Genomic DNA, 26,076 nt, shown 5'->3' with positions numbered 1-26,076 from the left:
TGGGGTTGTCACGGGACTCACAGATTGTGCCCACTTGTGGCCCCGTGCGGTCCATGGGGGGGTGCCCCTTTCAGTGCGACAGCCCTTCTTGGGGGGGCCACTCTCCTTCGGGCTCAGGTCCCTCCACCTCCTGGAGCTGCACCTCTCTGAGCCTCAGAACGTCTGTCTCTGCTGTGGGTCCCCCCAGGGAGTCTCCTGGTTCTGGGCCCCCCGGGCCTCCACCTCCCCCCCCCCCCGGTCACTAGCCCAGAGCGACTCTCAGCCAGCATAAAACAGGAGGGTTTATTGAGAGTTGAACACAGCACAGGAACCTCTCAGGGCCTCAGGCCTGGCCTCCCTCAGCCCAGCACATCCCAGTCCCCCTGCAGCCAGGGGGGCTCTGCCTGCTCCCGCTCCAGCCCCGAGCGCCCCTGCTTCCCAGCTGGGCCTCTGTCTTCTCCCCAGGTAAACAAGCTCGTAAAACCAGAAGGCCTGGGTCTCCTCTCCTCTCAGCCCCCCTCTGGCCAGAGCCGGCTGGGCAGGTCACCGGGGTCCTCTCCCCACAGCCCATTGTCCCCCATTGGCCAGAACCAGCTGCAACTCCTGAGCTGGGCCTCCAGGTCACCAGTCACTGGGGTCTCCATCCTCCAGGCCATCGGCCGGGGTCCCAAGTTCCCTCTCGGGTCCTGTCCCCCAACAAACTCCCTCTCCCCTCCCCTCCCCTCGTTAAACCAGTAACACCCAGGGATGCTGAGTCCCATCCCCTCTGCATGCGACCCACTGGAAAACACAGAAAAACCAAGAAACCCCCCACTTAGTCACAGGGGTCTATCTCTGGCCTTCAGGACGCCTGGGTTCCCTTCCCAGGGCTGCCCCAGCGCTCAGGATACCTGGGTTCCCCTCCTGGGGCTGTCCTTGTGCTCAGGAAGCCTGGGTTCCCTTCCCGGGGCTGTCCCAGCGCTCAGGACACCTGGGTTCCCTTCCTGGGGCTGTCCTTGTGCTCAGGAAGCCTGGGTTCCCTTCCTGGGGCTGTCCCAGCGCTCAGGACGCCTGGGTTCCCTTCCCGGGGCTGTCCTTGTGCTCAGGATGCCTGGGTTCCCTTCCCGGGGCTGTCCCAGCGCTCAGGACGCCTGGGTTCCCTTCCCGGGGCTGTCCCAGCGCTCAGGACGCCTGGGTTCCCTTCCTGGGGCTGTCCCAGCGCTCAGGACGCCTGGGTTCCCTTCCTGGGGCTGTCCTTGTGCTCAGGATACCTGGGTTCCCTTCCCGGGGCTGTCCCAGTGCTCAGGATACCTGGGTTCCCTTCCCGGGGCTGTCCCTGTGCTCAGGACGCCTGGGTTCCCTTCCCGGGGCTGTCCCAGTGCTCAGGATACCTGGGTTCCCTTCCCGGGGCTGTCCCTGTGCTCAGGACACCTGGGTTCCCTTCCCGGGGCTGTCCCAGTGCTCAGGATACCTGGGTTCCCTTCCCGGGGCTGTCCTTGTGCTCAGGACGCCTGGGTTCCCTTCCCGGGGCTGTCCCAGCGCTCAGGACGCCTGGGTTCCCTTCCTGGGGCTGTCCCAGCGCTCAGGACGCCTGGGTTCCCTTCCTGGGGCTGTCCCAGCGCTCAGGACGCCTGGGTTCCCTTCCTGGGGCTGTCCTTGTGCTCAGGACGCCTGGTTTCCCTTCCTGGGGCTGTCCCTGTGCTCAGGAAGCCTGGGTTCCCTTCCTGGGGCTGTCCCAGCGCTCAGGATACCTGGGTTCCCTTCCTGGGGCTGTCCTTGTGCTCAGGATGCCTGGGTTCCCTTCCCGGGGCTGTCCTTGTGCTCAGGACGCCTGGGTTCCCTTCCCGGGGCTGTCCCAGCGCTCAGGACGCCTGGGTTCCCTTCTCGGGGCTGTCCTTGTGCTCAGGATACCTGGGTTCCCTTCCCGGGGCTGTCCTTGTGCTCAGGAAGCCTGGGTTCCCTTCCTGGGGCTGTCCTTGTGCTCAGGATACCTGGTTTCCCTTCCCGGGGCTGTCCCAGCGCTCAGGACACCTGGGTTCCCTTCCCGGGGCTGTCCTTGTGCTCAGGACACCTGGGTTCCCTTCCTGGGGCTGTCCTTGTGCTCAGGACACCTGGGTTCCCTTCTCAGGGCTGTCCTTGTGCTCAGGACACCTGGGTTCCCTTCCTGGGGCTGTACTTGTGCTCAGGACACCTGGGTTCCCTTCTCAGGGCTGTCCTTGTGCTCAGGATACCTGGGTTCCCTTCCCGGGGCTGTCCTTGTGCTCAGGACGCCTGGGTTCCCTTCCCGGGGCTGTCCCAGCGCTCAGGACACCTGGGTTCCCTTCCTGGGGCTGTCCTTGTGCTCAGGATACCTGGGTTCCCTTCCTGGGGCTGTCCTTGTGCTCAGGACGCCTGGGTTCCCTTCCCGGGGCTGTCCCAGGCTCCTTGGCCCAGTCACATGGTGCTTGTGGATGGTGACTCGCGTTTGTCCGTTCAGCTCCTGACAGGGCCCTAATCTCAGGCAGGGGGCTGGTCTGAGCAGCGCCTGGTGTGACCCATAGAGAGGGCTTTCAACGGTCCAGCTGTTCCCTGGACATGGGGGTGGGGGAAGAGAAGGGACTGAGAGCTAGTGCTCTGCGGTCAGGACGCCTGGGTTCTCTCCCGGCTCTGGGATGGGAGGGGGGGTCTAGTGGTTAGAGCAGGGCAGGTGGGAGCCAGGACACCTGGGTTCTCTTCTGACTCTGGGAGGGGAAGGAGCGCTGGGAGCCAGGACGCTTGGGTTCTCTCGCTGGCTCTGGGAGGGGAGGGGGACTGGGAGCCAGGACTCCTGGGTTCTCTCCCCAGCTCTGGGAGGGGAGAAAGGGGGCTGGGAGCCAGGACTCCTTGGTTCTGCTATTGAAAGCAGGATCCAGCCTTGACCCCCTGCAGTCAGTTGAGTGACCCTCCGCAACCCCCACTCTGGGGCCAGTTGGATGCCAGCCCCCCCTCGTGCGCACAGCCCCCTCTCCCCCCAGGCCCATTAGCCGGGCGAGGATGTGGCAGTAACTCTGTGGTCTGCCCCACGGGCCCAGCCCCACGCCGGCTCCAAACCTCAAGGCGGGACCCCTCATTCCGCTCCGGCCGCTGAGCACAAACCCGCCCGTCTGTGGAGACAAAGGCTCTATTGTGGGCACCGGGGGGGCACGGGGGCTTGGCCGGGACTGCAGTCGGCTGCAATTCCTGGCTGCAGCCCTGGAGCAGGAGCTGGGGCCAGGCCTGACTCCTGGCTGGAGCTGCTGGACTGGGATAGGATCATCTGGATGTACAGAGGAGCAGAACCAGCCCGGCACGCACTGCAATCAGGAGTGACTCTGGTTTGAATCTGGCAAGCTGAGATCAGAACCTGGCCCTGCCCCCATTGCAATCAGGAGTGACTCCAGTTTGAATCTGGCAAGCTGAGATCAGAACCCGGCCCTGTCCCCATTGGGGCTCTGTGCTGTGGGGGGCTCGGTGGGGGGCTCTGTCTCTGCTTTTTCTCTAATGTGGCCTTCCTGGGGCTGCGTGTCCCCCCCCGATAACCCAGCCTGTGAACCCCTTGGCGCCAGTGGGGGGGCATGGCATGGAAAAAGCGATGCAGTGGGCAGGTGGTGTCGTGCCCGGCTCCCTTCCCAAGGTAACTGCTTCCCGCAGGTGCCTGCCCGGCAGGCAGCCCAGACACGGCCCCTCTCGCCCCCAACCGGGGGGGTCACAGAGTGTGGGGGTGTCAGGGGCCTGCATCCCCCACAGCCAGCCAGTAACACAGAGGGGTTCTTAGCTGACAGGAACATGGCGTGGAACCGATTTTGTTAGCACAGGAATTAGGGACTTTCAGCGAAGTCCATCTTGAGGGGGACCCTGGAGCCCTGAGTCTCCAACTGGCCAGGCCTCTGCCTCCCCAGCCTCCCCAGCCTCTGGCCTCTGGTATCTCCCTTATCTCACCACTTAGAGCCTTAAGAACTGCATACGGGAAACTGAGGCACCCACACAGTATTCAGAGAAAACATTAAGAACGTTCCCACTTCGTCATGGGGGAAACTGAGGCACAGAATGGTGGGGGGATGAACCCTACTCCTCAGGACAGATCCCTGGAGTCCTGGCTCCCAGTCCCCCTGCTCTGACCCACCAGACCCCACTTTCCTCCAAGAACCAGGCAGAGAACCCAGGAGTCCTGGCTCCCAGCCCCCACTACCCTCCCAGAGCTGGGAGAGAACCCAGGAGTCCGGGCTCCCAGGCCCCCTGCTCTGACCCCATCCTCCCCTCTCAAAGCTGGCTGGGCTACCAGGATGGGGGACTTGCGCTGGGGATGCTGGTGAAGATTTCTGGGGGGCTCCGGTCTCTGCACCCCCTCTAGCACCCCGTCCGCCTCCCCCAGCTGTTTAGCGCAATCTCAGCCCCCGCCCCTCAGCTCAGGCACTCGGGGCTGGTCCCTCGCGAGTCTCTAATTGTGGCCCCAGCCCAGCCTGTCATTGTCGAGCTTATTTTATCCTGGCCACTGCGTTGGGGTCACGGCCCGGCCCTGAACCCTGGCTCCCCCCGGACCCTTCATGTGCCAGGTGCGGGACTCCATGGAGCTGCCCTCCGACCGCAGAGCCAGTCGCAGCTGGATGAGGGGTACTTGGTAGCCAGCCCCCCGCTCCACCCCAGAGCCAGCTGCAGCCCGGTGCCGGCTGAGGGGTCTCTGGAAACCAGCCCCCTGCTCCACCCCAGAGCCAGCTGCAGCCCAGCGCCGGCCAAGGGGTCTCTGGAAACCAGCCCCCTGCTCCGCCCCAGAGCCAGCTGCAGCCCGGCATCGGCTGAGGGGTCCCTGGAAACCAGCCCCCTGCTCCATCCCAGAGCCAGGCACAGCCCGGTGCCGGCTGAGGGGTCCCTGGAAACCAGCCCCCTGCTCCACCCCAGAGCCAGCCACAGCCCGGAGCCGGCCGAGGGGTCCCTGGAAACCAGCCTCCTGCCCCACCCCAGAGCCAGGCACAGCCCAGTGCCGGCTGAGGGGTCCCTGGAAACCAGCCCCCTGCTCCACCCCAGAGCCAGCCACAGCCCAGTGCCGGCCGAGGGGTCCCTGGAAACCAGCCTCCTGCTCCATCCCAGAGCCAGGCACAGCCCGGCGCCGGCCGAGGGGTCCCTGGAAACCAGCCCCCTGCTCCACCCCAGAGCCAGCTGCAGCCCGGCACTGGCTGAGGGGTCCCTGGAAACCAGCCCCCTGCTCCATCCCAGAGCCAGCTGCAGCCCGGTGCCGGCTGAGGGGTCCCTGGAAACCAGCCCCCTGCTCCACCCCAGAACCAGCCACAGCCCAGCGCTGGCCAAGGGGTCTCTGGTAGCCAGCCCCCTGCTCCACCCCAGAGCCAGCCACAGCCTGGCGCCGGCCGAGGGGTCTCTGGTAGCCAGCTCCCTGCTCCACCCCCAAGCCAACCGCAGCCCGGCACCGGCCGAGGGGTCCCTGGTAGCCAGCTCCCTGCTCCCCCCAGACCCTTTGCGTGGCTGGCGCAGGGCCCCACGAAGCTTCCCCCCGCAACCCCAGAGCCAGCCGCATGTCGGCACCGGGCGAGGGGTCCCCAGATAACCAGCCCCCTGCCTCACCCCAGAGCCAGCTGCATGTCGGCACAGGGCGAGAGGTCCCTTGAAACCAGCTCCCTTCTCCACCCTAGAGCCAGCCACAGCCCGGTGGGGCGAGGTGTCCTCAGCTAACTGGCCCCTGCCCACATGCTCCCCCTAACCCCATTCTCCCCTCTGGCCCCCAGCCCCACGATGCTGTGTGTGCTGCTCCTGGCGGTCCTGCTGGGCTTGGCGGGGGCCCTGCCCTTCGAGCAAACGGCCTTCTGGGATTTCTCCATGGATGAGGGCCCCGCCCTGCAGAACGACGAGGAGGCCTCGGGCATCTTCCCCACCTCTGGGGTCCCTGACTTCGAGGACGTCGTCACCACCTACGGGGGTCTGTGCCCGTTCGGCTGCCACTGTCACCTGCGGGTGGTGCAGTGCTCTGACCTGGGTACGCCCGGAGGCCGGGGTTCCTGTCCCAGGAGTGGGGGGGTGTCTGGTGTTTAGAGCGGGGGGGGGCTGGGAGCCAGGACTCCTGGGTTCTTTACCCGGCTTGGGGAGGGGAGTGGGGTCTGGTGGTTAGAGCAGGGGGGCTCGGGGCCAGGACTCCTGGGTTCTCTCCCGGCTTTGGGAGGGGAGTGGGGGCTGCTGGTTAGAGCAGGGGGGCTCGGGGCCAGGACTCCTGGGTTCTTTCCCCGGCTTGGGGAGGGGAGTGGGGTCTGGTGGTTAGAGCAGGGGGGCTCGGGGCCAGGACTCCTGGGTTCTCTCCCAGCTTTGGGAGGGGTGTGGGGGCTGCTGGTTAGAGCAGGGGGGCTCGGGGCCAGGACTCCTGGGTTCTCTCCCGGCTTTGGGAGGGGAGTGGGGTCTGGTGGTTAGAGCAGAGGAGGCTGGGAGCCAGGACTCCTGGGTTCTCTCCCTGACTCTGGGAGGGTGGGGGGAGCTGGGAGCCAGGACTCCTGGGTTCTCTCCCCAGCTCTGGGGGGGGAAGTGGGGTCAGGTATGGACTGTGAGTCTCTCCCCTGCAGGGGTGTCTCTGAATCCCAGTTTTGGGGGGGAAATTTGGGTTTCCCGGTGCCCCTGTCTCACCCGCCTCATGCCCCATCTCTTCCCCCAGGCCTGAGAACGGTGCCCAAGGAAATCGGCCCCGACACAAAGCTGCTGGATCTGCAGAACAATCAGATCACGGAGCTGCGGCGGGACGACTTCAAGGGGCTGCATCACCTCTACGTGCGTCCCACAACACCCCCTGGCCCTGCCCCACAGTGCCCACGGCCCTGCCCCACAGCAAAGCCCTGGCATGGACAGTGCCCCTGTCCCACAGCACCCCCTGCCCTGCCCCACAGCACCCCCAGCATGGACAGTGCCCCTTGCTCCGCAGTGCCCCCTGCCCTGCCCGACAGCGCCCCCTGTCCCACAGTGCCCCTTGCCCTGCCCCACGTCCCTGCCCCACAGCACCCCCGGCATGGACAGTGCCCCCAGCCTCACAGCACCCCCTGCCCTGCCCCACGTCCCTGCCCCACAGTGTCCCCTGGCACAGACAGCGCCCCCTGCCCTGCCCCACGTCCGTGCTCCACAGTGCCCCCTGCCCTGCCCTGCCCTGCCCTGGCCCACAGCAACCCCCTGGCAAGGAGAGTGCTCTCAGCCTCACAGCGCCCCCTGCCCTGCCCCACGTCCCTGTCCCACAGTGCCCCTTGCCCTGCCCCACGTCCCTGCCCCACAGCACCCCCGGCATGGACAGTGCCCCCAGCCTCACAGCACCCCCTGCCCTGCCCCACGTCCCTGCCCCACAGTGTCCCCTGGCACTGACAGCGCCCCCTGCCCTGCCCCACGTCCCTGCTCCACAGTGCCCCCTGCCCTGCCCTGCCCCACAGCAACCCCCTGGCAAGGAGAGTGCTCTCAGCCTCACAGCACCCCCTGCCCTGCCCCACGTCCCTGCCCCACAGTGCCCCCGGCACGGACAGCGCCCCCTGCTCCACAGCGCCCCCTGCCCTGCCCCACGACCCCTGCCCCACAGCGCCCCCGGCACGGAGAGCGCCCCCTGCTCCACAGCGCCCCCTGCCCTGCCCCACGGCCCTGCCCCACAGCGCCCGCAGCATGGACAGTGCTCCCAGCCTCACAGCACCCCCTGCCCTGCCCCACATCCCTGCCCCACAGCGCCCCTGGCATGGACAGCACCCCCTGCTCCACAACGCCCCCTGCCCTGCCCCAAGGCCCTGCCCTGCTTACAGCACCCCCTGCGGGTAGAGGCCGGTACTGCAGCCTCCAGCTGGCTTTGTAACCCTTGTGTGTCTCCGCCCGCAGGCCCTGGTCCTGGTGAACAACAAGATCTCACGGGTGCACGAAAAGGCCTTCAGCCCCCTGCACCGGCTGCAGAAACTCTACATCTCCAAGAACCTGCTGGCTGAGATCCCGGCAAACCTGCCGCCCTCCCTGGTCGAGCTCCGCATCCACGACAACAAGATCCGCAAGGTGCCCAAGGACGTCTTCAAGGGGCTCGCCAACATGAACTGCATCGGTGAGACAGGGACGCCGGGCCCATCGCCCTGGCATCCCGCCTGCCAGGGGCTCAGCTACCCCGGCACCCCGCCTGCCAGCCATCGCCCCGGTATCCCGCCTGCCAGGGGCTCAGCTACCCCGGCACCCCGCCTGCCAGCCCATCGCCCCGGCATCCCGCCTGCCAGGGGCTCAGCTACCCCGGCACCCCGCCTGCCAGCCCATCGCCCCGGCATCCCGCCTGCCAGGGGCTCAGCTACCCCGGCACCCCGCCTGCCAGCCCATCGCCCTGGCATCCCGCCTGCCAGGGGCTCAGCTACCTCGGCATCCCGCCTGCCAGCCCATCGCCCTGGCATCCCGCCTGCCAGGGGCTCAGCTACCCCGGCACCCCGCCTGCCAGCCCATCGCCCCGGCATCCCACCTGCCAGGGGCTCAGCTACCCCGGCACCCCGCCTGCCAGCCCATCGCCCTGGCATCCCGCCTGCCAGGGGCCCAGCTACCTCGGCATCCCGCCTGACAGCCCATCACCCCGGCATCCCGCCTGCCAGGGGCTCAGCTACCCCGGCACCCCCGCCTGCCAGCCCATCGCCCCGGCATCCCGCCTGCCAGGGGCTCAGCTTCTCCAGCATCCCGCCTGCCAGCCCATCGCCCTGGCATCCCGCCTGCCAGGAGTCCAGCTTCCCCGGCACCCCGCCTGCCAGGGGCTCAGCTACCTCGGCATCCCGCCTGCCATCCCATCGCCCTGGCATCCCGCCTGCCAGGGGCTCAGCTACCTCGGCATCCCGCCTGCCAGCCCATCACCCTGGCATCCCGCCTGCCAGGGGCTCAGCTACCTCGGCATCCCGCCTGCCAGCCCATCGCCCTGGCATCCCGCCTGCCAGGGGCTCAGCTACCCCGGCACCCCGCCTGCCAGCCCATCGCCCCAGCATCCCGCCTGCCAGGGGCTCAGCTACCTCGGCATCCCGCCTGCCAGCCCATCGCCCCGGCATCCCGCCTGCCAGGGGCTCAGCTACCTCGGCATCCCGCCTGCCAGCCCATCGCCCCGGCATCCCGCCTGCCAGGGGCTCAGCTACCTCGGCATCCCGCCTGCCAGCCCATCGCCCTGGCATCCCGCCTGCCAGGGGCTCAGCTACCTCGGCATCCCGCCTGCCAGCCCATCGCCCTGGCATCCCACCTGCCAGGGGCTCAGCTACCCCGGCACCACACCTGACAGCCCATTGCCCCGGCATCCAGCCTGCCAGGGGCCTAGCTTCTCCGGCATCCCGCCTGCCAGCCCATCGCCCTGGCATCCCGCCTGCCAGGGGCTCAGCTACCCCGGCACCCCGCCTGCCAGCCATCGCCCCGGCATCCCGCCTGCCAGGGGCTCAGCTACCTCGGCATCCCGCCTGCCAGCCCATCGCCCTGGCATCCCGCCTGCCAGGGGCTCAGCTACCTCGGCATCCCGCCTGCCAGCCCATCGCCCTGGCATCCCGCCTGCCAGGGGCTCAGCTTCCCCCGGTCTCGCCGCCTGCCAGCCCATCGCCCCAGCATCCCGCCTGCCAGGGGCTCAGCTACCTCGGCATCCCGCCTGCCAGCCCATCGCCCCAGCATCCCGCCTGCCAGGGGCTCAGCTACCTCGGCATCCCGCCTGCCAGCCCATCGCCCTGGCATCCCGCCTGCCAGGGGCTCAGCTACCTCGGCATCCCGCCTGCCAGCCCATCGCGCCGGCATCCCACCTGCCAGGGGCTCAGCTACCTCGGCATCCCGCCTGCCAGCCCATCGCCCTGGCATCCCGCCTGCCAGGGGCTCAGCTACCTCGGCATCCCGCCTGCCAGCCCATCGCCCCGGCATCCCACCTGCCAGGGGCTCAGCTACCCCGGCACCACACCTGACAGCCCATCGCCCCAGCATCCCGCCTGCCAGGGGCTCAGCTACCTCAGCATCCCGCCTGCCAGCCCATCGCCCTGGCATCCCGCCTGCCAGGGGCTCAGCTACCCCGGCACCACACCTGACAGTCCATTGCCCCGGCATCCAGCCTGCCAGGGGCCTAGCTTCTCCGGCATCCCGCCTGCCAGCCCATCGCCCTGGCATCCCGCCTGCCAGGGGCTCAGCTACCCCGGCACCCCGCCTGCCAGCCCATCGCCCCGGCATCCCGCCTGCCAGGGGCTCAGCTACCTCGGCATCCCGCCTGCCAGCCCATCGCCCTGGCATCCCACCTGCCAGGGGCTCAGCTACCCCGGCACCACGCCTGACAGCCCATTGCCCCGGCATCCAGCCTGCCAGGGGCCCAGCTTCTCTGGCATCCCGCCTGCCAGCCCATCGCCCTGGCATCCCGCCTGCCAGGAGCCCAGCTTCTCCAGCATCCCGCCTGCCAGCCCATCGCCCCCGCATCCTGCCTGCCAGGAGTCCAGCTTCCCCGGCATCCCGCCTGCCAGGGGCTCAGCTACCCCGGCACTCCGCCTGCCAGCCCATCACCCCGGCATCCAGCCTGCCAGGGGCCCAGCTTCTCTGGCATCCCGCCTGCCAGCCCGTCGCCCCGGCATCCCACCTGCCACGAGCCCAGCTTCCCCCGCATCCCCCCTGCCAGCCCATCACCCTGGCATCCCACCTGCCAGGAGCCCAGCTTCTCACGGATTCCGGGTGCCAGCCCATCGCCCCGGCATCCCGCCTGCCAGGGGCCCAGCTTCTCCGGCATCCCGCCTGCCAGCCCATCGCCCCGGCATCCTGCCTGCCAGGAGACCAGCTTCTCCAGCATCCCGCCTGCCAGCCCATCACCCCGGCATCCTGCCTGCCAGGAACCCAGCTTCTCCGGCATCCTGCCTGCCAGCCCATCGCCCCGGCATCCCGCCTGCCAGGGGCTCAGGTTCCCCCACATCCCCCCTGCCAGCCCATCACCCCGGCATCCCGCCTGCCAGGAGCCCAGCTTCTCCAGCATCCCGCCTGCCACCCCATCACTCCGGCATCCTGCCTGCCAGGAGCCCAGCTTCTCCGGCATCCCGCCTGCCAGCCCATCGCCCTGGCATCCCGCCTGCCAGGGGCTCAGCTACCCCGGCACCCCGCCTGCCAGCCCATCGCCCTGGCATCCCGCCTGCCAGGGGCTCAGCTACCCCGGCACCCCGCCTGCCAGCCCATCGCCCCAGCATCCCGCCTGCCAGGGGCTCAGCTACCTCGGCATCCCGCCTGCCAGCCCATCGCCCCAGCATCCCGCCTGCCAGGGGCTCAGGTTCCCCCGCATCCCCCCTGCCAGCCCATCGCCCCAGCATCCCGCCTGCCAGGAGCCCAGCTTCTCCAGCATCCCGCCTGCCAGCCCATCACTCCGGCATCCTGCCTGCCAGGAGCGCAGCTTCTCCGGCATCCCGCCTGCCTGCCCATCGCCCCGGCATCCCGCCTGCCAGGGGCTCAGCTACCCCGGCACTCCGCCTGCCAGCCCATCACCCTGGCATCCTGCCTGCCAGGAGCCCAGCTTCTCCGGCATCCCGCCTGCCAGCCCATCGCCCCGGCATCCTGCCTGCCAGGAGCCCAGCTTCCCCGGCATCCCGCCTGCCAGCCCGTCGCCCCGGCCTCCCGCCTGCCAGGGGTTCAGCTACACCGGCATCTCGCCTGCCAGCCCATCACCCCGGCATCCCACCTGCCAGGAGCCCAGCTTCTCCGGCATCCCGCCTGCCAGCCCATCGCCCCAGCATCCCGCCTGCCAGGGGCTCAGCTACCTCGGCATCCAGCCTGCCAGCCCGTCGCCCCGGCATCCCATCTGCCAGGGGCTCAGCTACCCTGGCACCACGCCTGACAGCCCATTGCCCCGGCATCCCGCCTGCCAGGGGCTCAGCTACCTCGGCATCCCGCCTGCCAGCCCATCGCCCCGGCATCCCGCCTGCCAGGGCTCGGCTACCCCGGCACCCCGCCTGCCAGCCCATCGCCCTGGCATCCCGCCTGCCAGGGGCTCAGCTACCTCGGCATCCCGCCTGCCAGCCCATCGCCCCGGCATCCCACCTGCCAGGAGCCCAGCTTCCCCGGCATCCCGCCTGCCAGCCCGTCGCCCCGGCATCCAGCCTGCCAGGGGCTCAGCTACCCCGGCACCACGCCTGACAGTCCATTGCCCCGGCATCCAGCCTGCCAGGGGCCTAGCTTCTCCGGCATCCCGCCTGCCAGCCCATCGCCCCAGCATCCCACCTGCCAGGGGCTCAGCTACCCCGGCACTCCGCCTGCCAGCCCATCACCCCGGCATCCAGCCTGCCAGGGGCCCAGCTTCTCTGGCATCCTGCCTGCCAGCCCATCACCCCGGCATCCCGCCTGCCACGAGCCCAGCTTCCCCCGCATCCCCCCTGCCAGCCCATCACCCCGGCATCCCACCTGCCAGGAGCCCAGCTTCTCTGGCATCCCGCCTGCCAGCCCATCACCCCGGGATCCCGCCTGCCAGGGGCTCAGCTACCCCGTCACCACGCCTGACAGCCCATTGCCCTGGCATCCAGCCTGCCAGGGGCCTCGCTTCCCCCGCATCCCCCCTGCCAGCCCATCGCCCTGGCATCCCGCCTGCCAGGGGCCCAGCTTCTCTGGCATCCCGCCTGCCAGGGGCTCAGCTACCCCGGCATCCCGCCTGCCAGCCCGTCGCCCCGGCATCCCGCCTGCCAGGGGCTCAGCTACCCCGGCACTCCGCCTGCCAGCCCATCACCCCAGCATCCTGCCTGCCAGGGGCCCAGCTTCTCCGGCATCCTGCCTGCCAGCCCATCGCCCCGGCATCCCGCCTGCCAGGGGCTCAGCTACCCCGGCATCCCGCCTGCCAGCCCATCGCCCCCGCATCCTGCCTGCCAGGGGCCCAGCTTCTCTGGCATCCCGCCTGCCAGCCCATCGCCCCAGGACGCATCCTGCCAGTCCCTCACCCTGGCCTCCCGCCCAACCCTGATCATGGGCGCCCCCTGCCCTGCTGCCCACCCCCCAGTGCCTGCCCCCCGCCCCCGGGTGGATGAGCTGTGGGTGACTCTGGTCTCTGCCCCCAGAGATGGGGGGCAACCCCCTGGAGAACAGCGGATTCGAACCCGGCGCCTTCGACGGCCTGAAGCTCAACTATCTGCGCATCTCAGAGGCCAAACTGACGGGTGTACCCAAAGGTAAGTGACTGCAGGCCCCCCAGCCTGCCCCCCAGCCTGCCCCCAGCCTCCTGCTCTTCCTCCAACCCCCCAACCTACCCCCAGCCTGCCCCCAGCCCCCTGCTCTTCCCCCAGCCCCCCAACCTACCCCCAGCCTGCCCCCCAGCCCCATGCTCTTCCCCCAGCCCCCCAACCTACCCCCACCCCCTGCTCTTCCTCCAACCCCCCAACCTACCCCCAGCCTGCCCCCAGCCCCCTGCTCTTCCCCCAGCCCCCCAACCTACCCCCACCCCCTGCTCTTCCTCCAACCCCCCAACCTACCCCCAGCCTGCCCCCAGCCCCCTGCTCTTCCCCCAGCCCCCCAGCCTGCCCCCAGCCCCCTGCTCTTCCCCCAACCCCCCAACCTACCCCCAGCCTGCCCCCAGCCCCCTGCTCTTCCTCCAAGCCCCCAACCTACTTCCAGCCTGCCCCCAGCCCCCTGCTCTTCCCCTAGCCTGCCCCCAGCCCCCTGCTCTTCCCCCAGCCCCCAGCCTGCCCCCAGCCCCCTGCTCTTCCTCCAAGCCCCCAACCTACCCCCAGCCTGCCCCCAGCCCCTGCTCTTCCTCCAGCCCCCCAACCTACCCCCACCCCCTGCTCTTCCTCCAACCCCCCAACCTACCCCCAGCCTGCCCCCAGCCCCCTGCTCTTCCCCCCAGCCCCCAACCTACCCCCACCCCCTGCTCTTCCCCAACCCCCAACCTACCCCCAGCCTGCCCCCAGCCCCCTGCTCTTCCTCCAAGCCCCCAACCTACCCCCAGCCTGCCCCCCAGCCCCCTGCTCTTCCCCTAGCCTGCCCCCAGCCCCCTGCTCTTCCCCCAGCCCCCAGCCTGCCCCCAGCCCCCTGCTCTTCCTCCAAGCCCCCAACCTACCCCCAGCCTGCCCCCCAGCCCCCTGCTCTTCCCCTAGCCTGCCCCCAGCCCCCTGCTCTTCCCCCAGCCCCCAGCCTGCCCCCAGCCCCCTGCTCTTCCTCCAGCCCCCCAACCTACCCCCAGCCCCCTGCTCTTCCTCCAACCCCCCAACCTACCCCCAGCCTGCCCCCCAGCCCCCTGCTCTTCCCCCAACCCCCCAACCTACCCCCAGCCTGCCCCCAGCCCCCTGCTCTTCCCCCAGCCTGCCCCCAGCCCCCTGCTCTTCCCCCAGCCCCCCAGCCTGCCCCCCAGCCCCCTGCTCTTCCCCCAAACCCCCAGCCCCCCAACCTGCCCCCAGCCCCCTGCTCTTCCTCCAACCCCCCAACCTACCCCCAGCCTGCCCCCAGCCCCCTGCTCTTCCCCCAGCCTGCCCCCAGCCCCCTGCTCTTCCCCCAGCCCCCCAACCTACCCCCAGCCTGCCCCCAGCCCCCTGCTCTTCCCCCAGCCCCCCAACCTACCCCCAGCCTGCCCCCAGCCCCCTGCTCTTCCCCCAGCCCCCCAACCTACCCCCAGCCTGCCCCCAGCCCCCTGCTCTTCCCCCAGCCCCCAAGCCTGCCCCCCAGCCCCCTGCTCTTCCTCCAACCCCCCAACCTACCCCCAGCCTGCCCCCCAGCCCCCTGCTCTTCCCCCAGCCCCCCAACCTACCCCCAGCCCCCTGCTCTTCCTCCAACCCCCCAACCTACCCCCAGCCCCCTGCTCTTCCCCCAGCCTGCCCCCAGCCCCCTGCTCTTCCTCCAACCCCCCAACCTACCCCCAGCCTGCCCCCCAGCCCCCTGCTCTTCCCCCAGCCCCCCAACCTACCCCCAGCCTGCCCCCAGCCCCCTGCTCTTCCCCCAGCCTGCCCCCAGCCCCCTGCTCTTCCCCCAGCCCCCCAGCCTGCCCCCCAGCCCCCTGCTCTTCCCCCAGCCTGCCCCCAGCCCCCTGCTCTTCCCCCAGCCCCCCAACCTACCCCCAGCCTGCCCCCAGCCCCCTGCTCTTCCCCCAGCCCCCCAGCCTGCCCCCCAGCCCCCTGCTCTTCCCCCAGCCCCCCAGCCTGCCCCCCAGCCTCCTGCTCTTCCCCCAGCCCCCCAGCCTGCCCCCAGCCCCCTGCTCTTCCCCCCAGCCCCCCAGCCTGCCCCCCAACCCCCTGCTCTTCCCCCAAACCCCCAGCCCCCCAGCCTGCCCCCCAGCCTCCTGCTCTTCCCCCAGCCCCCCAGCCTGCCCCCCAGCCCCCTGCTCTTCCCCCAGCCTGCCCCCAGCCCCCTGCTCTTCCCCCAACCCCCCAGCCTGCCCCCCAGCCCCCTGCTCTTCCCCCAAACCCCCAGCCCCCCAGCCTGCCCCCCAGCCTCCTGCTCTTCCCCCAGCCCCCCAGCCTGCCCCCCAGCCCCCTGCTCTTCCCCCAAACTCCCAGCCCCCCAGCCTGCCCCCCAGCCCCCTGCTCTTCCCCCAAACCCCCAACCTACCCCCAGCCTGCCCCCAGCCCCCTGCTCTTCCCCCAGCCCCCTGCTCTTCTCCCAAACCCCCAGCCCCCCAGCCTGCCCCCCAGCCCCCTGCTCTTCCTCCAACCCCCCAACCTACCCCCCAGCCTGCCCCCCAGCCCCCTGCTCTTCCCCTAGCCTGCCCCCAGCCCCCTGCTCTTCCCCCAGCCCCCTGCTCTTCCCCCAAACCCCCAGCCCCCCAGCCTGCCCCCCAGCCTCCTGCTCTTCCCCCAGCCCCCCAGCCTGCCCCCCAGCCCCCTGCTCTTCCCCCAAACTCCCAGCCCCCCAGCCTGCCCCCCAGCCGCCTGCTCTTCCCCCAAACCCCCAACCTACCCCCAGCCTGCCCCCAGCCCCCTGCTCTTCCCCCAGCCCCCTGCTCTTCCCCCAAACCCCCAGCCCCCCAGCCTGCCCCCCAGCCCCCTGCTCTTCCTCCAACCCCCCAACCTACCCCCAGCCTGCCCCCCAGCCCCCTGCTCTTCCCCCAGCCTGCCCCCAGCCCCCTGCTCTTCCCCCAGCCCCCTGCTCTTCCCCCAGCCCCCCAGCACCCCAGCCTGCCCCCCAGCCTCCTGCTCTTCCCCCAGCCCCCCAGCCTGCCCCCCAGCCCCCTGCTCTTCCCCCAAACCCCCAGCCCCCCAGCCAGCCCCCCAGCCCCCTGCTCTTCCCCCAGCCCCCCAGCCTCCCAGCCTGCCCCCCAGCCCCCTGCTCTTCCCCCAGCCCCCCAGCCTGCCCCCCAGCCCCCTGCTCTTTCCCCAAACTCCCAGCCCCCCAGCCTGCCCCCCAGCCCCCTGCTCTTCCCCCAAACCCCCAACCTACCCCCAGCCTGCCCCCAGCCCCCTGTTCTTCCCCCAGCCCCCCAGCCTGCCCCCAGCCCCCTGCTCTTCCCCCAAACCCCCAGCCCCCCAGCCTGCCCCCCAGCCTCCTGCTGTTCCCCCAGCCCCCCAGCCTGCCCGCCAGCCCCCTGCTCTTCCCCCAAACTCCCAGCCCCCCAGCCTGCCCCCCAGCCCCCTGCTCTTCCCCCAAACCCCCAACCTACCCCCAGCCTGCCCCCAGCCCCCTGCTCTTCCCCCAGCCCCCCAGCCTGCCCCCCAGCCCCCTGCTCTTCCCCCAAACCCCCAGCCCCCCAGCCTGCCCCCCAGCCTCTTGCTCTTCCCCCAGCCCCCCAGCCTGCCCCCCAGCCCCCTGCTCTTCCCCCAAACCCCAGCCCCCCAGCCTGCCCCCCAGCCTCTTGCTCTTCCCCCAGCCCCCCAGCCTGCCCCCCAGCCCCCTGCTCTTCCCCCAAACCCCAAGCCCCCCAGCCTGCCCCCCAGCCCCCTGCTCTTCCTCCAACCCCCCAACCTGCCCCCAGCCCCCTGCTCTTCCCCCAAACCCCCAGCCTCCCAGCCTGCCCCCCAGCCCCCTGCTCTTCCCCAACCCCCCAACCTGCCCCTAGCCCCCTACTCTTCCTCCAAACCCCCAGCCCCCCAGCCCCCTGCTCTTTCCCCACTCCCCCAGCCAGCCCCAAAGCCCCCTGCTCTTCCCCCAAACCCCCAGCCCCCCAGCCTGCCCCCCAGCCTCCTGCTCTTCCCCCAGCCCCCCAGCCTGCCCCCAGCCCCCTGCTCTTCCCCCAAACCCCCAGCCCCCCAGCCAGCCCCCTGCTCTTCCCCCAGCCCCCCAGCCTCCCAGCCTGCCCCCCAGCCCCCTGCTCTTCCCCCAGCCCCCCAGCCTGCCCCCCAGCCCCCTGCTCTTCCCCCACTCCCGCAGCCTCCCAGCCTGCCCCCCAGCCCCCTGCTCTTCCTCCAACCCCCCAACCTGCCCCCAGCCCCCTGCTCTTCCTCCAAACTCCCAGCCCCCCAGCCCCCTGCTCTTTCCCCACTCCCCCAACCAGCCCCAAAGCCCCCTGCTCTTCCCCCAAACCCCCAGCCCCCCAGCCTGCCCCCCAGCCCCCTGCTCTTCCTCCAACTCCCCAACCTGCCCCCAGCCCCCTGCTCTTCCCCCAAACCCCCAACCTGCCCCTAGCCCCCTACTCTTCCTCCAAACCCCCAGCCCCCCAGCCCCCTGCTCTTTCCCCACTCCCCCCAGCCAGCCCCAAAGCCCCCCTGCTCTTCCCCCAAACCCCCAGCCCCCCAGCCTGCCCCCCAGCCCCCTGCTCTTCCTCCAACTCCCCAACCTGCCCCCAGCCCCCTGCTCTTCCTCCAACCCCCCAACCTGCCCCCAGCCCCCTGCTCTTCCTCCAAACTCCCAGCCCCCCAGCCTGCCCCCCCAGCCCCCTGCTCTTCCCCCAACCCCCCAACCTGCCCCTAGCCCCCTACTCTTCCTCCAAACCCCCAGCCCCCCAGCCCCCTGCTCTTTCCCCACTCCCCCAACCAGCCCCAAAGCCCCCTGCTCTTCCCCCAAAGCCCCAGCCCCCCAGCCTGCCCCCCAGCCCCCTGCTCTTCCTCCAACTCCCCAACCTGCCCCCAGCCCCTGCTCTTCCCCTAACCTCCCAACCCCCCAGCCTGACCCCCAGCCCTCTGCTCTTCCTCCACCCTCCACAGCCCTCCGGCCTCCCCACAGCCCCCTGCTCTTCCTCCCCACGCAGCCCCTCAGCCTGCCCCCTCCCATGTCTGGGACCCCCTGAATCCAGTTCAGAGACAGCCCCTTCTGGCTGGGACCCCCCACTCCCTGGAGCACTGGGACCCCTCAGGTCAGGGCATCAGAGCCCCCACTGCACCCCACTCCCCCCACACAATATCCCCCCCGATCGAACCCAGCTCCTCCCACACCCCTGGGATCCTCCTGAGTCTGCCCTGCATGTCACCTGCCCCTGGCTCCCAGCCCCCGCAGGCATCTGGGGGCCCCACTGACCCCCCTTCTCTGCCCCCCAGACCTGCCCGAGACCCTGAACGAGCTGCACCTGGATCACAACAAAATCCAGGCCATTGAGCTGGAAGATCTGATCCGCTACGGGAGGCTGAGCAGGTAAGAGCCCTTGGCCCCACACTGCCCTCTGCCCCTGCCCCCCAACTGCCTCCCCACTGGCCCCCAGCTGCCCCCCGACTGCCTCCTGCCTCCTGACTGCCTCCCCACTGGCCCCCAACTGCCCCCTGACTGCCTCCTGCCCCCCAACTACCCCCCGACTGTCTCCTGCCCCCCGACTGCCCCCAACTGCCCCCCCACTGCCTCCTGCCTCCTGCCTGCCTCCCCACTGGCCCCCAACTACCCCCCGACTGTCTCCTGCCCCCCGACTGCCCCCCCACTGCCTCCTGCCTCCTGACTGCCTCCCCACTGGCCCCCAACTGCCCCCTGACTGCCTCCTGCCCCCCAACTACCCCCCGACTGTCTCCTGCCCCCCGATTGCCCTCAACTGCCCCCCACTGCCTCCTGCCTCCTGACTGCCTCCCCACTGGCCCCCAACTGCCCCCAACTGCCTCCTGCCCCCCAACTGCCCCCCGACTGACCCCTGCCTCCTGACACCCTCCTGCCCCAACTGCCCCCCGACTGCCCCCGACTGGCTCCTGCCCCCCAACTGCCTCCTGACTGCCTCCTGCCTACCCCCCGACTGCCTCCTGCCCCCCGACTGCCCCTGGCCCCCCCGATCCACTATGGGAAGCTGTCCAGGTAACAGTCCCCCACCGGTCCCCAGGCCCCCATAAGTAGCTTCACATGGTCCAGCCACTGGAGGGACCCACAGAGCCCCACGGCATGAAGTGGGGAGAGTCGCCTGCCTCCATCTGTCCCCCAGACTTGGCAGGTACACTATACCCTGCCCAGCCCCCATAGATACCCCACCCCCTGCCTGTTCCCCATAGATACCCCACCCCTCTGCCCAGCCCCCACCCCAAAGATACCCCACCCCCTGCCCAGCCCCCATAGATACCCCACCCCATAGATACACCTCCCCCTGCCCGGCCCCCATAGATACCCCACCCCCTGCCTGTTCCCCAAAGATACCCCACCCCTCTGCCCAGCCCCCACCCCATAGATACCCCACCCCCTGCCCAGCCCCCATAGATACCCCACCCCCTGCCTGTTCCCCATAGATACCCCACCCCTCTGCCCAGCCCCCACCCCAAAGATACCCCACCCCCTGCCCAGCCCCCATAGATACCCCACCCCCTGCCTGTTCCCCATAGATACCCCACCCCTCTGCCCAGCCCCCACCCCAAAGATACCCCACCCCCTGCCCAGCCCCCATAGATACCCCACCCCATAGATACACCTCCCCCTGCCCAGCCCCCATAGATACCCCACCCCCTGCCTGTTCCCCATAGATACCCCACCCCTCTGCCCAGCCCCCACCCCATAGATACCCCACCCCCTGCCCAGCCCCCATAGATACCCCACCCCCTGCCTGTTCCCCATAGATACCCCACCCCTCTGCCCAGCCCCCACCCCAAAGATACCCCACCCCCTGCCCAGCCCCCATAGATACCCCACCCCCTGCCTGTTCCCCATAGATACCCCACCCCTCTGCCCAGCCCCCACCCCAAAGATACCCCACCCCCTGCCCAGCCCCCATAGATACCCCACCCCATAGATACACCTCCCCCTGCCCGGCCCCCATAGATACCCCACCCCCTGCCTGTTCCCCATAGATACCCCACCCCTCTGCCCAGCCCCCACCCCAAAGATACCCCACCCCCTGCCCAGCCCCCATAGATACCCCACCCCCTGCCTGTTCCCCATAGATACCCCACCCCTCTGCCCAGCCCCCACCCCATAGATACCCCACCCCCTGCCCAGCCCCCATAGATACCCCACCCCATAGATACACCTCCCCCTGCCCGGCCCCCATAGATACCCCACCCCCTGCCTGTTCCCCATAGATACCCCACCCCTATGCCCAGCCCCCACCCCAAAGATACCCCCCCCCGCCCAGCCCCCATAGATACCCCACCCCCTGCCTGTTCCCCATAGATACCCCACCCCTCTGCCCAGCCCCCACCCCAAAGATACCCCACCCCCTGCCCAGCCCCCATAGATACCCCACCCATAGATACACCTCCCCCTGCCCGGCCCCCATAGATACCCCACCCCCTGCCTGTTCCCCATAGATACCCCACCCCTATGCCCAGCCCCCACCCCAAAGATAACCCCCCCTGCCCAGCCCCCATAGATACCCCACCCCCTGCCTGTTCCCCATAGATACCCCACCCCTCTGCCCAGCCCCCACCCCAAAGATACCCCACCCCCTGCCCAGCCCCCATAGATACCCCACCCCATAGATACACCTCCCCCTGCCCGGCCCCCATAGATACCCCACCCCCTGCCTGTTCCTCATAGATACCCCACCCCTATGCCCAGCCCCCACCCCAAAGATACCCCACCCCCTGCCCAGCCCCCATAGATACCCCACCCCCTGCCTGTTCCCCATAGATACCCCACCCCTCTGCCCAGCCCCCACCCCAAAGATACCCCACCCCCTGCCCAGCCCCCATAGATACCCCACCCCTCTGCCCAGCCCCCACCCCATAGATACCCCATCCCCTGCCCAGCCCCCATAGATACCCCACCCCATAGATACACCTCCCCCTGCCCAGCCCCCATAGATACCCCACCCCCTGCCTGTTCTCCATAGATACCCCACCCCTCTGCCCAGCCCCCACCCCAAAGATACCCCACCCCCTCCCCAGCCCCCATAGATACCCCACCCCTCTGCCCAGCCCCCACCCCATAGATACCCCACCCCCTGCCCAGCCCCCATAGATACCCCACCCCATAGATACACCTCCCCCTGCCCAGCCCCCATAGATACCCCACCCCCTGCCTGTTCCCCATAGATACCCCACCCCTCTGCTTAGCCCCCACCCCAAAGATACCCCACCTCCTGCCCAGCCCCCATAGATACCCCACCCCCTGCCCAGCCCCCACCCCATAGATACCCCACCCCCTGCCCAGCCCCCATAGATACCCCACCCCCTGCCTGTTCCCCATAGATACCCCACCCCTCTGCCCAGCCCCCACCCCATAGATACTCCACCCCCTGCCCAGCCCCCATAGATACCACACCCCATAGATAGCCCTCCCCCTGCCCAGCCCCCATAGGTACCCCACCCCTCTGCCCAGCCCCCACCCCATAGATACCCCACCCCCTGCCCAGACCCCATAGATACCCCACCCCTCTGCCCAGCCCCCACCCCATAGATACCCCACCCCCTGCCTGTTCCCCATAGATACCCCACCTCCTGCCCAGCCCCACCCCATAGCAACCCCTCCCCCTGCCTGTTCCCCATAGATACCCCACCCCTCTGCCCAGCCCCACCCCATAGATACCCCACCCCCTCCCTGTTCCCCATAGATACCCCACCCCCTCCCTGTTCCCCATAGATACCCCACCCCTCTGCCCAGCTCCCACCCATAGATACCCAACCCCTCTGCCCAGCCCTCACACCATAGATACCTCATCCCCTGTCCAGACCCCATAGATACCCCACCCCTCTGCCTGGCTCCCACCTCATAGATACTCCACCCCTCTGCCTAGCTCCCACCCCATAGATACCCCACCCCTCTGCCTAGCTCCCACCCCATAGATACCCCACCCCCTGCCTGTTCCCCATAGATACCCCCCTCTGCCCAGCCCTCACCCATAGATACCTAACCCCTCTGCCCAGCACCCACCCCATAGATACCCCACCCCTCTGCCTGTTCCTCATAGATACCCCACCCCCTGCCCAGACCGCATAGATACCCCACCTCTCTGCCCAGCCCCCACTCCGTAGATACCCCGCCCCCTGCCTGTTCCCCATAGATACTCCACCCCTCTGCCCAGTCCCCACCCCATAGATACCCCACCCCCTGCCCAGACCCCATAGATACCCCACCTCTCTGCCCAGCCACCACCCCATAGCTACCCCACCCCCTGCCTGTTCCCCATAGATACCCCACCCCCTGCCCAGACCCCATAGATACCCCACCTCTCTGCCCAGCCCCACCCCATAGATTCCCCACCCCCTGCTTGTTCCCCATAGATACTCCACCTCTCTGCCCAGCCCCCACCCCATAGATACCCCACCCACTGCCTGTTCCCCATAGATACCCCACCTCTCTGCCCAGCCCCCACCCCATAGATACCCCACCCACTGCCTGTTCCCCATAGATACCCCCCCTCTGCCCAGCCCTCACCCATAGATACCTAACCCCTCTGTGCAGCCCCCACCCCATAGATACCCCACCCGCTGCCTGTTCCCCAAAGATACCCCATCCCTCTGCCCAGCCCCTACCCCATAGCTACCCCACCCCCTGCCTGTTCCCCATAGATACCCCACCTCCGGCCCAGACCCCATAGATACCCCACCCCTCTGCCTGGCTCCCACCTCATAGATACTCCACCCCTCTGCCTAGCTCCCACCCCATAGATACCCCACCACCTGCCTGTTCCCCATAGATACCCCACCTCTCTGCCCAGCCCCCACCCCATAGATACCCCATTCCCTGCCTGTTCCCCATAGATACCCCACACCTCTGCCCAGCCCCCACCCCATAGATACCCCTCCCCCTGCCTGTTCCCCATAGATACCCCACCTCCTGCGCAGCCCCACCCCATAGCAACCCCTCCCCCTGCCTGTTCCCCATTGATACCCCACCCCTCTGCCCAGCCCCCACCCATAGATACCTAACCCCTCTGCGCAGCCACCACCCCATAGATACCCCACTCACTGCCTGTTCCCCAAAGATACCCCATCCCTCTGCCCAGCCCTCACACCATAGATACCCCACCCCCTGTCCAGACCCCATAGATACCCCACTCCTCTGCCTGGCTCCCACCTCATAGATACTCCAGCCCCTGCCTGTTCCCCATAGATACTCCACCCCTCTGCCCAGTTCCCACCCCATAGATACCCCACCCCTCTGCCTAGCTCCCACCCCATAGATACCCCACCCCCTGCCTGTTCCCCATAGATACCACACCTCTCTGCCCAGCGCCCACCCCATAGATACCCCACCCTCTGCCTGTTCCCCATAGATACCCCACCCCCTGCCCAGCCCCCATAGATACCCCACCCCATAGATACCCCACCCCTCTGCCTGTTCCTCATAGATACCCCACCCCCTGCCCAGACCGCATAGATACCCCACCTCTCTGCCCAGCCCCCACCCCATAGATACCCCGCCCCCTGCCTGTTCCCCATAGATACTCCACCCCTCTGCCCAGCCCCCACCCCACAGATACCCCACCCCCTGCCCAGACCCCATAGATACCCCACCCCTCTGCCCAGCCCCTACCCCATAGCTACCCCACCCCCTGCCTGTTCCCCATAGATACCCCACCTCCTGCCCAGACCCCATAGATACCCCACCTCTCTGCCCAGCCCCCACCCCATGGATACCCCACCCCCTGCCTGTTCCCCATAGATACTCCACCCCCTGCCCAGCCCCCATAAATACCCCACCCCTCTGCCCAGCCCCCACCCCTCTGTCCATCCATCTCTCGCTCTCTGCGCAGGCTGGGGCTGGGGCACAATGCCATCCGGATGATCGAGAACGGGAGCTTGGCCTTCGTCCCAGCTCTCCGGGAGCTGCACCTCGACCACAACCGGCTCTCCCGCGTGCCCTCTGGGCTGCCTGGCCTCCGCTTCCTGCAGGTGAGGCAAGGGGGCCTGGGCCCTCCCACCCCAGGGCTGGGGCGCCCCCCGTGGCGGGATCTCGTCTCTGGGCCCCCGGGGGTGGAGGGCAATAGGGGCAGAGGGGCTTATGGGAAAATCTCCCCCTCCCTTCCCACAAGACTGAGGGAGCCCCCCATGAACCCCTCTCTCACCTCCCTCTGATGGGGGGGCTTGGGGGCTCTGGGGGGGCTGTCTAAGCTCTGCTGTTCAGTCCCCACTCTCCATTCCCGCAGGTGGGCATTAGGGGGGTTATGGTGTGGGATCTGTGGTTTTGGGGGGCTGTGGGGAAATCTGAGGGGTTCTGGGGAGTTGGGCTGGGAGGGTTGGGAGTGCTGGGGGGATGTGACGGGGAGTCTGGGGGGTGATGGATGCTAGCTGACCCCCTGTCATGGTACAATCCCCCACTCTGAACCTTAGCGTCCAAAAGATGGGGTACCAGCATGAATTCCTCTAAGCTCAATTACCAGCTTAGAACCTGTAGCGCTGCCACCAACCAGGAATTCCAGTGCCTGGTACACTCTGGTCCCCCCAAAACCTTGCCCGGGGACCGCCAAGACCCAGACCCTCTGGATCTTAACACAAGGAAAGTAAACCCTTTCCCTCACCGTTGCCTCTCCCAGGGTTTCCCTCCCTGGGTTACCCTGGAAGATCACTGTGATTCAAACTCCTTGAATCTTTAAACAGGGAGGAAAATCCACCTTCCCCCTCCTTCTCTCTCCCCCTCCCAGACTCTCCCTGAGAGAGAAAGTAATCCTGACACAGAGAGAAATTAGCCTCTCTCTCCCCCTTCCCTCCTTTCTCCCCACCAGCTCCCTGGTGGATCCAGACCCCGTCCCCTGGGGTCTCACCAGAATAAAGAAAAACAATCAGGTTCTTAAAGAAGAAAAGCTTTTAATTAAAGAAAGAAAAAACAGTAAAAATTATCTTTGTCAATTAAAAAAAAAATTGGAATAGGTACAGGGTCTTTCAGCTCTAGACACTGGGAACACCCTCCCAGCCTAAGGATACAAGTACAAATTAAAATCCTTCCAGCCAAATACACATTTGCAAATAAAGAAAACAACCACAAGCCTAACTCGCCTTCTCTACCTCGTACTCACTATTCTGAATCTATAAGAGCCTGTATCGGAGAGATTGGAGAGAAACCTGGTTGCACGTCTGGTCCCTCTGAGCCCCCAGAGAGAACAACAACAAAAACTAACAGCACAGCACAAACTTCCCTCCCTCAAGATTTAAAAGTCCCCTGTCCCCTGATTGCTCCTCTGCTCAGGTGACAGGCAGGCTCGCTGAGCTCGTTAACCGTTTCCAGGCAAAGAGATATAAAGTACTTCTGTGCTATTAACTTTTCTTATCTGTTTATGACACCCCCCCTCCCCCCAGGTGGTGTACCTGCATGCCAATGACATCACGCAGGTGGGGGTGAACGATTTCTGCCCCGTGGGGTTCGGGGTGAAGCGAGCCTATTACAACGGAATCAGCCTCTTCGGGAACCCCGTGCCCTACTGGGAGGTGCAGCCGGCCGCCTTCCGCTGCGTCACTGACCGCCTGGCCATCCAGTTCGGCAACTACAAGAAATGAGTGGGCCGGGGGGGGGGGGCTGGGGGAGGGGGAGGGGAGGGGGAATAGAAGGGGGCAGCAGGGGGGCTGGAGGTGCAGGGAAACCAGAGGCCTCTTGGGTCCAGCGCTGGGCCCCATTATCCGCCATGCTGGGGGGGCTCCGTGCCATGGGGAGCAGTTCTAGGGCAGCTGCTCCCCACAGCAGCGGCACCCCGGTTCTGCATTGTCCCCATTGGCAGTGACTCAGTAACCCATGGAGGGTCGGGGGGCAGGTGGGGCCCCAGCCATGTAGCTTCAAAGCACATGCCCCAGTGTTGGCAGGATCAGGGCCACTGGGATCTTACTGCCAATCCTTGGAAAGTTTGCCACCCCCTCCCCCCAAAACTACCCCCGGGACTGTTTGCCCCCCAAATCATGACAACAGAGTGAGAAGGCTGAGGGGTTTGGCCCCAAACAGGTTAGGATTTTGCAACTGGGGTGGGGGGAAGGCCCCGAAAGGTGACAAAATCTCGCA

The 26,076-nt window shown here is 68.2% G+C and overlaps 1 protein-coding gene across 2 annotated transcripts in view; it reads left to right on the top strand.

Annotated features, from left to right (window-relative positions):
- Nucleotides 1–25,587, top strand: part of BGN (biglycan) — a 40,768-nt gene extending 15,181 nt beyond the window's left edge. For both annotated transcript variants that reach the window (XM_030548068.1, XM_030548067.1), the window contains exons 2-8: nucleotides 5,691–5,938; nucleotides 6,602–6,714; nucleotides 7,789–8,002; nucleotides 12,951–13,061; nucleotides 18,288–18,381; nucleotides 23,846–23,984; nucleotides 25,386–25,587. In XM_030548068.1, the coding sequence (XP_030403928.1) occupies nucleotides 5,698–5,938; nucleotides 6,602–6,714; nucleotides 7,789–8,002; nucleotides 12,951–13,061; nucleotides 18,288–18,381; nucleotides 23,846–23,984; nucleotides 25,386–25,583 (1,110 nt within the window). In that variant the 5' untranslated portion in view covers nucleotides 5,691–5,697 and the 3' untranslated portion in view covers nucleotides 25,584–25,587. The remainder of the gene's footprint in view (nucleotides 1–5,690; nucleotides 5,939–6,601; nucleotides 6,715–7,788; nucleotides 8,003–12,950; nucleotides 13,062–18,287; nucleotides 18,382–23,845; nucleotides 23,985–25,385) is intronic.
- Nucleotides 25,588–26,076: the final 489 nt, after the last annotated feature.

The sequence above is a fragment of the Gopherus evgoodei genome, unplaced genomic scaffold (assembly GCF_007399415.2).
Source record: "Gopherus evgoodei ecotype Sinaloan lineage unplaced genomic scaffold, rGopEvg1_v1.p scaffold_82_arrow_ctg1, whole genome shotgun sequence".
Lineage (NCBI taxonomy): Eukaryota > Metazoa > Chordata > Testudines > Testudinidae > Gopherus > Gopherus evgoodei.
The sequence above is the reverse complement of the archived record's forward strand: the minus strand, read 5'-3'. Positions and strand labels throughout refer to the sequence as shown.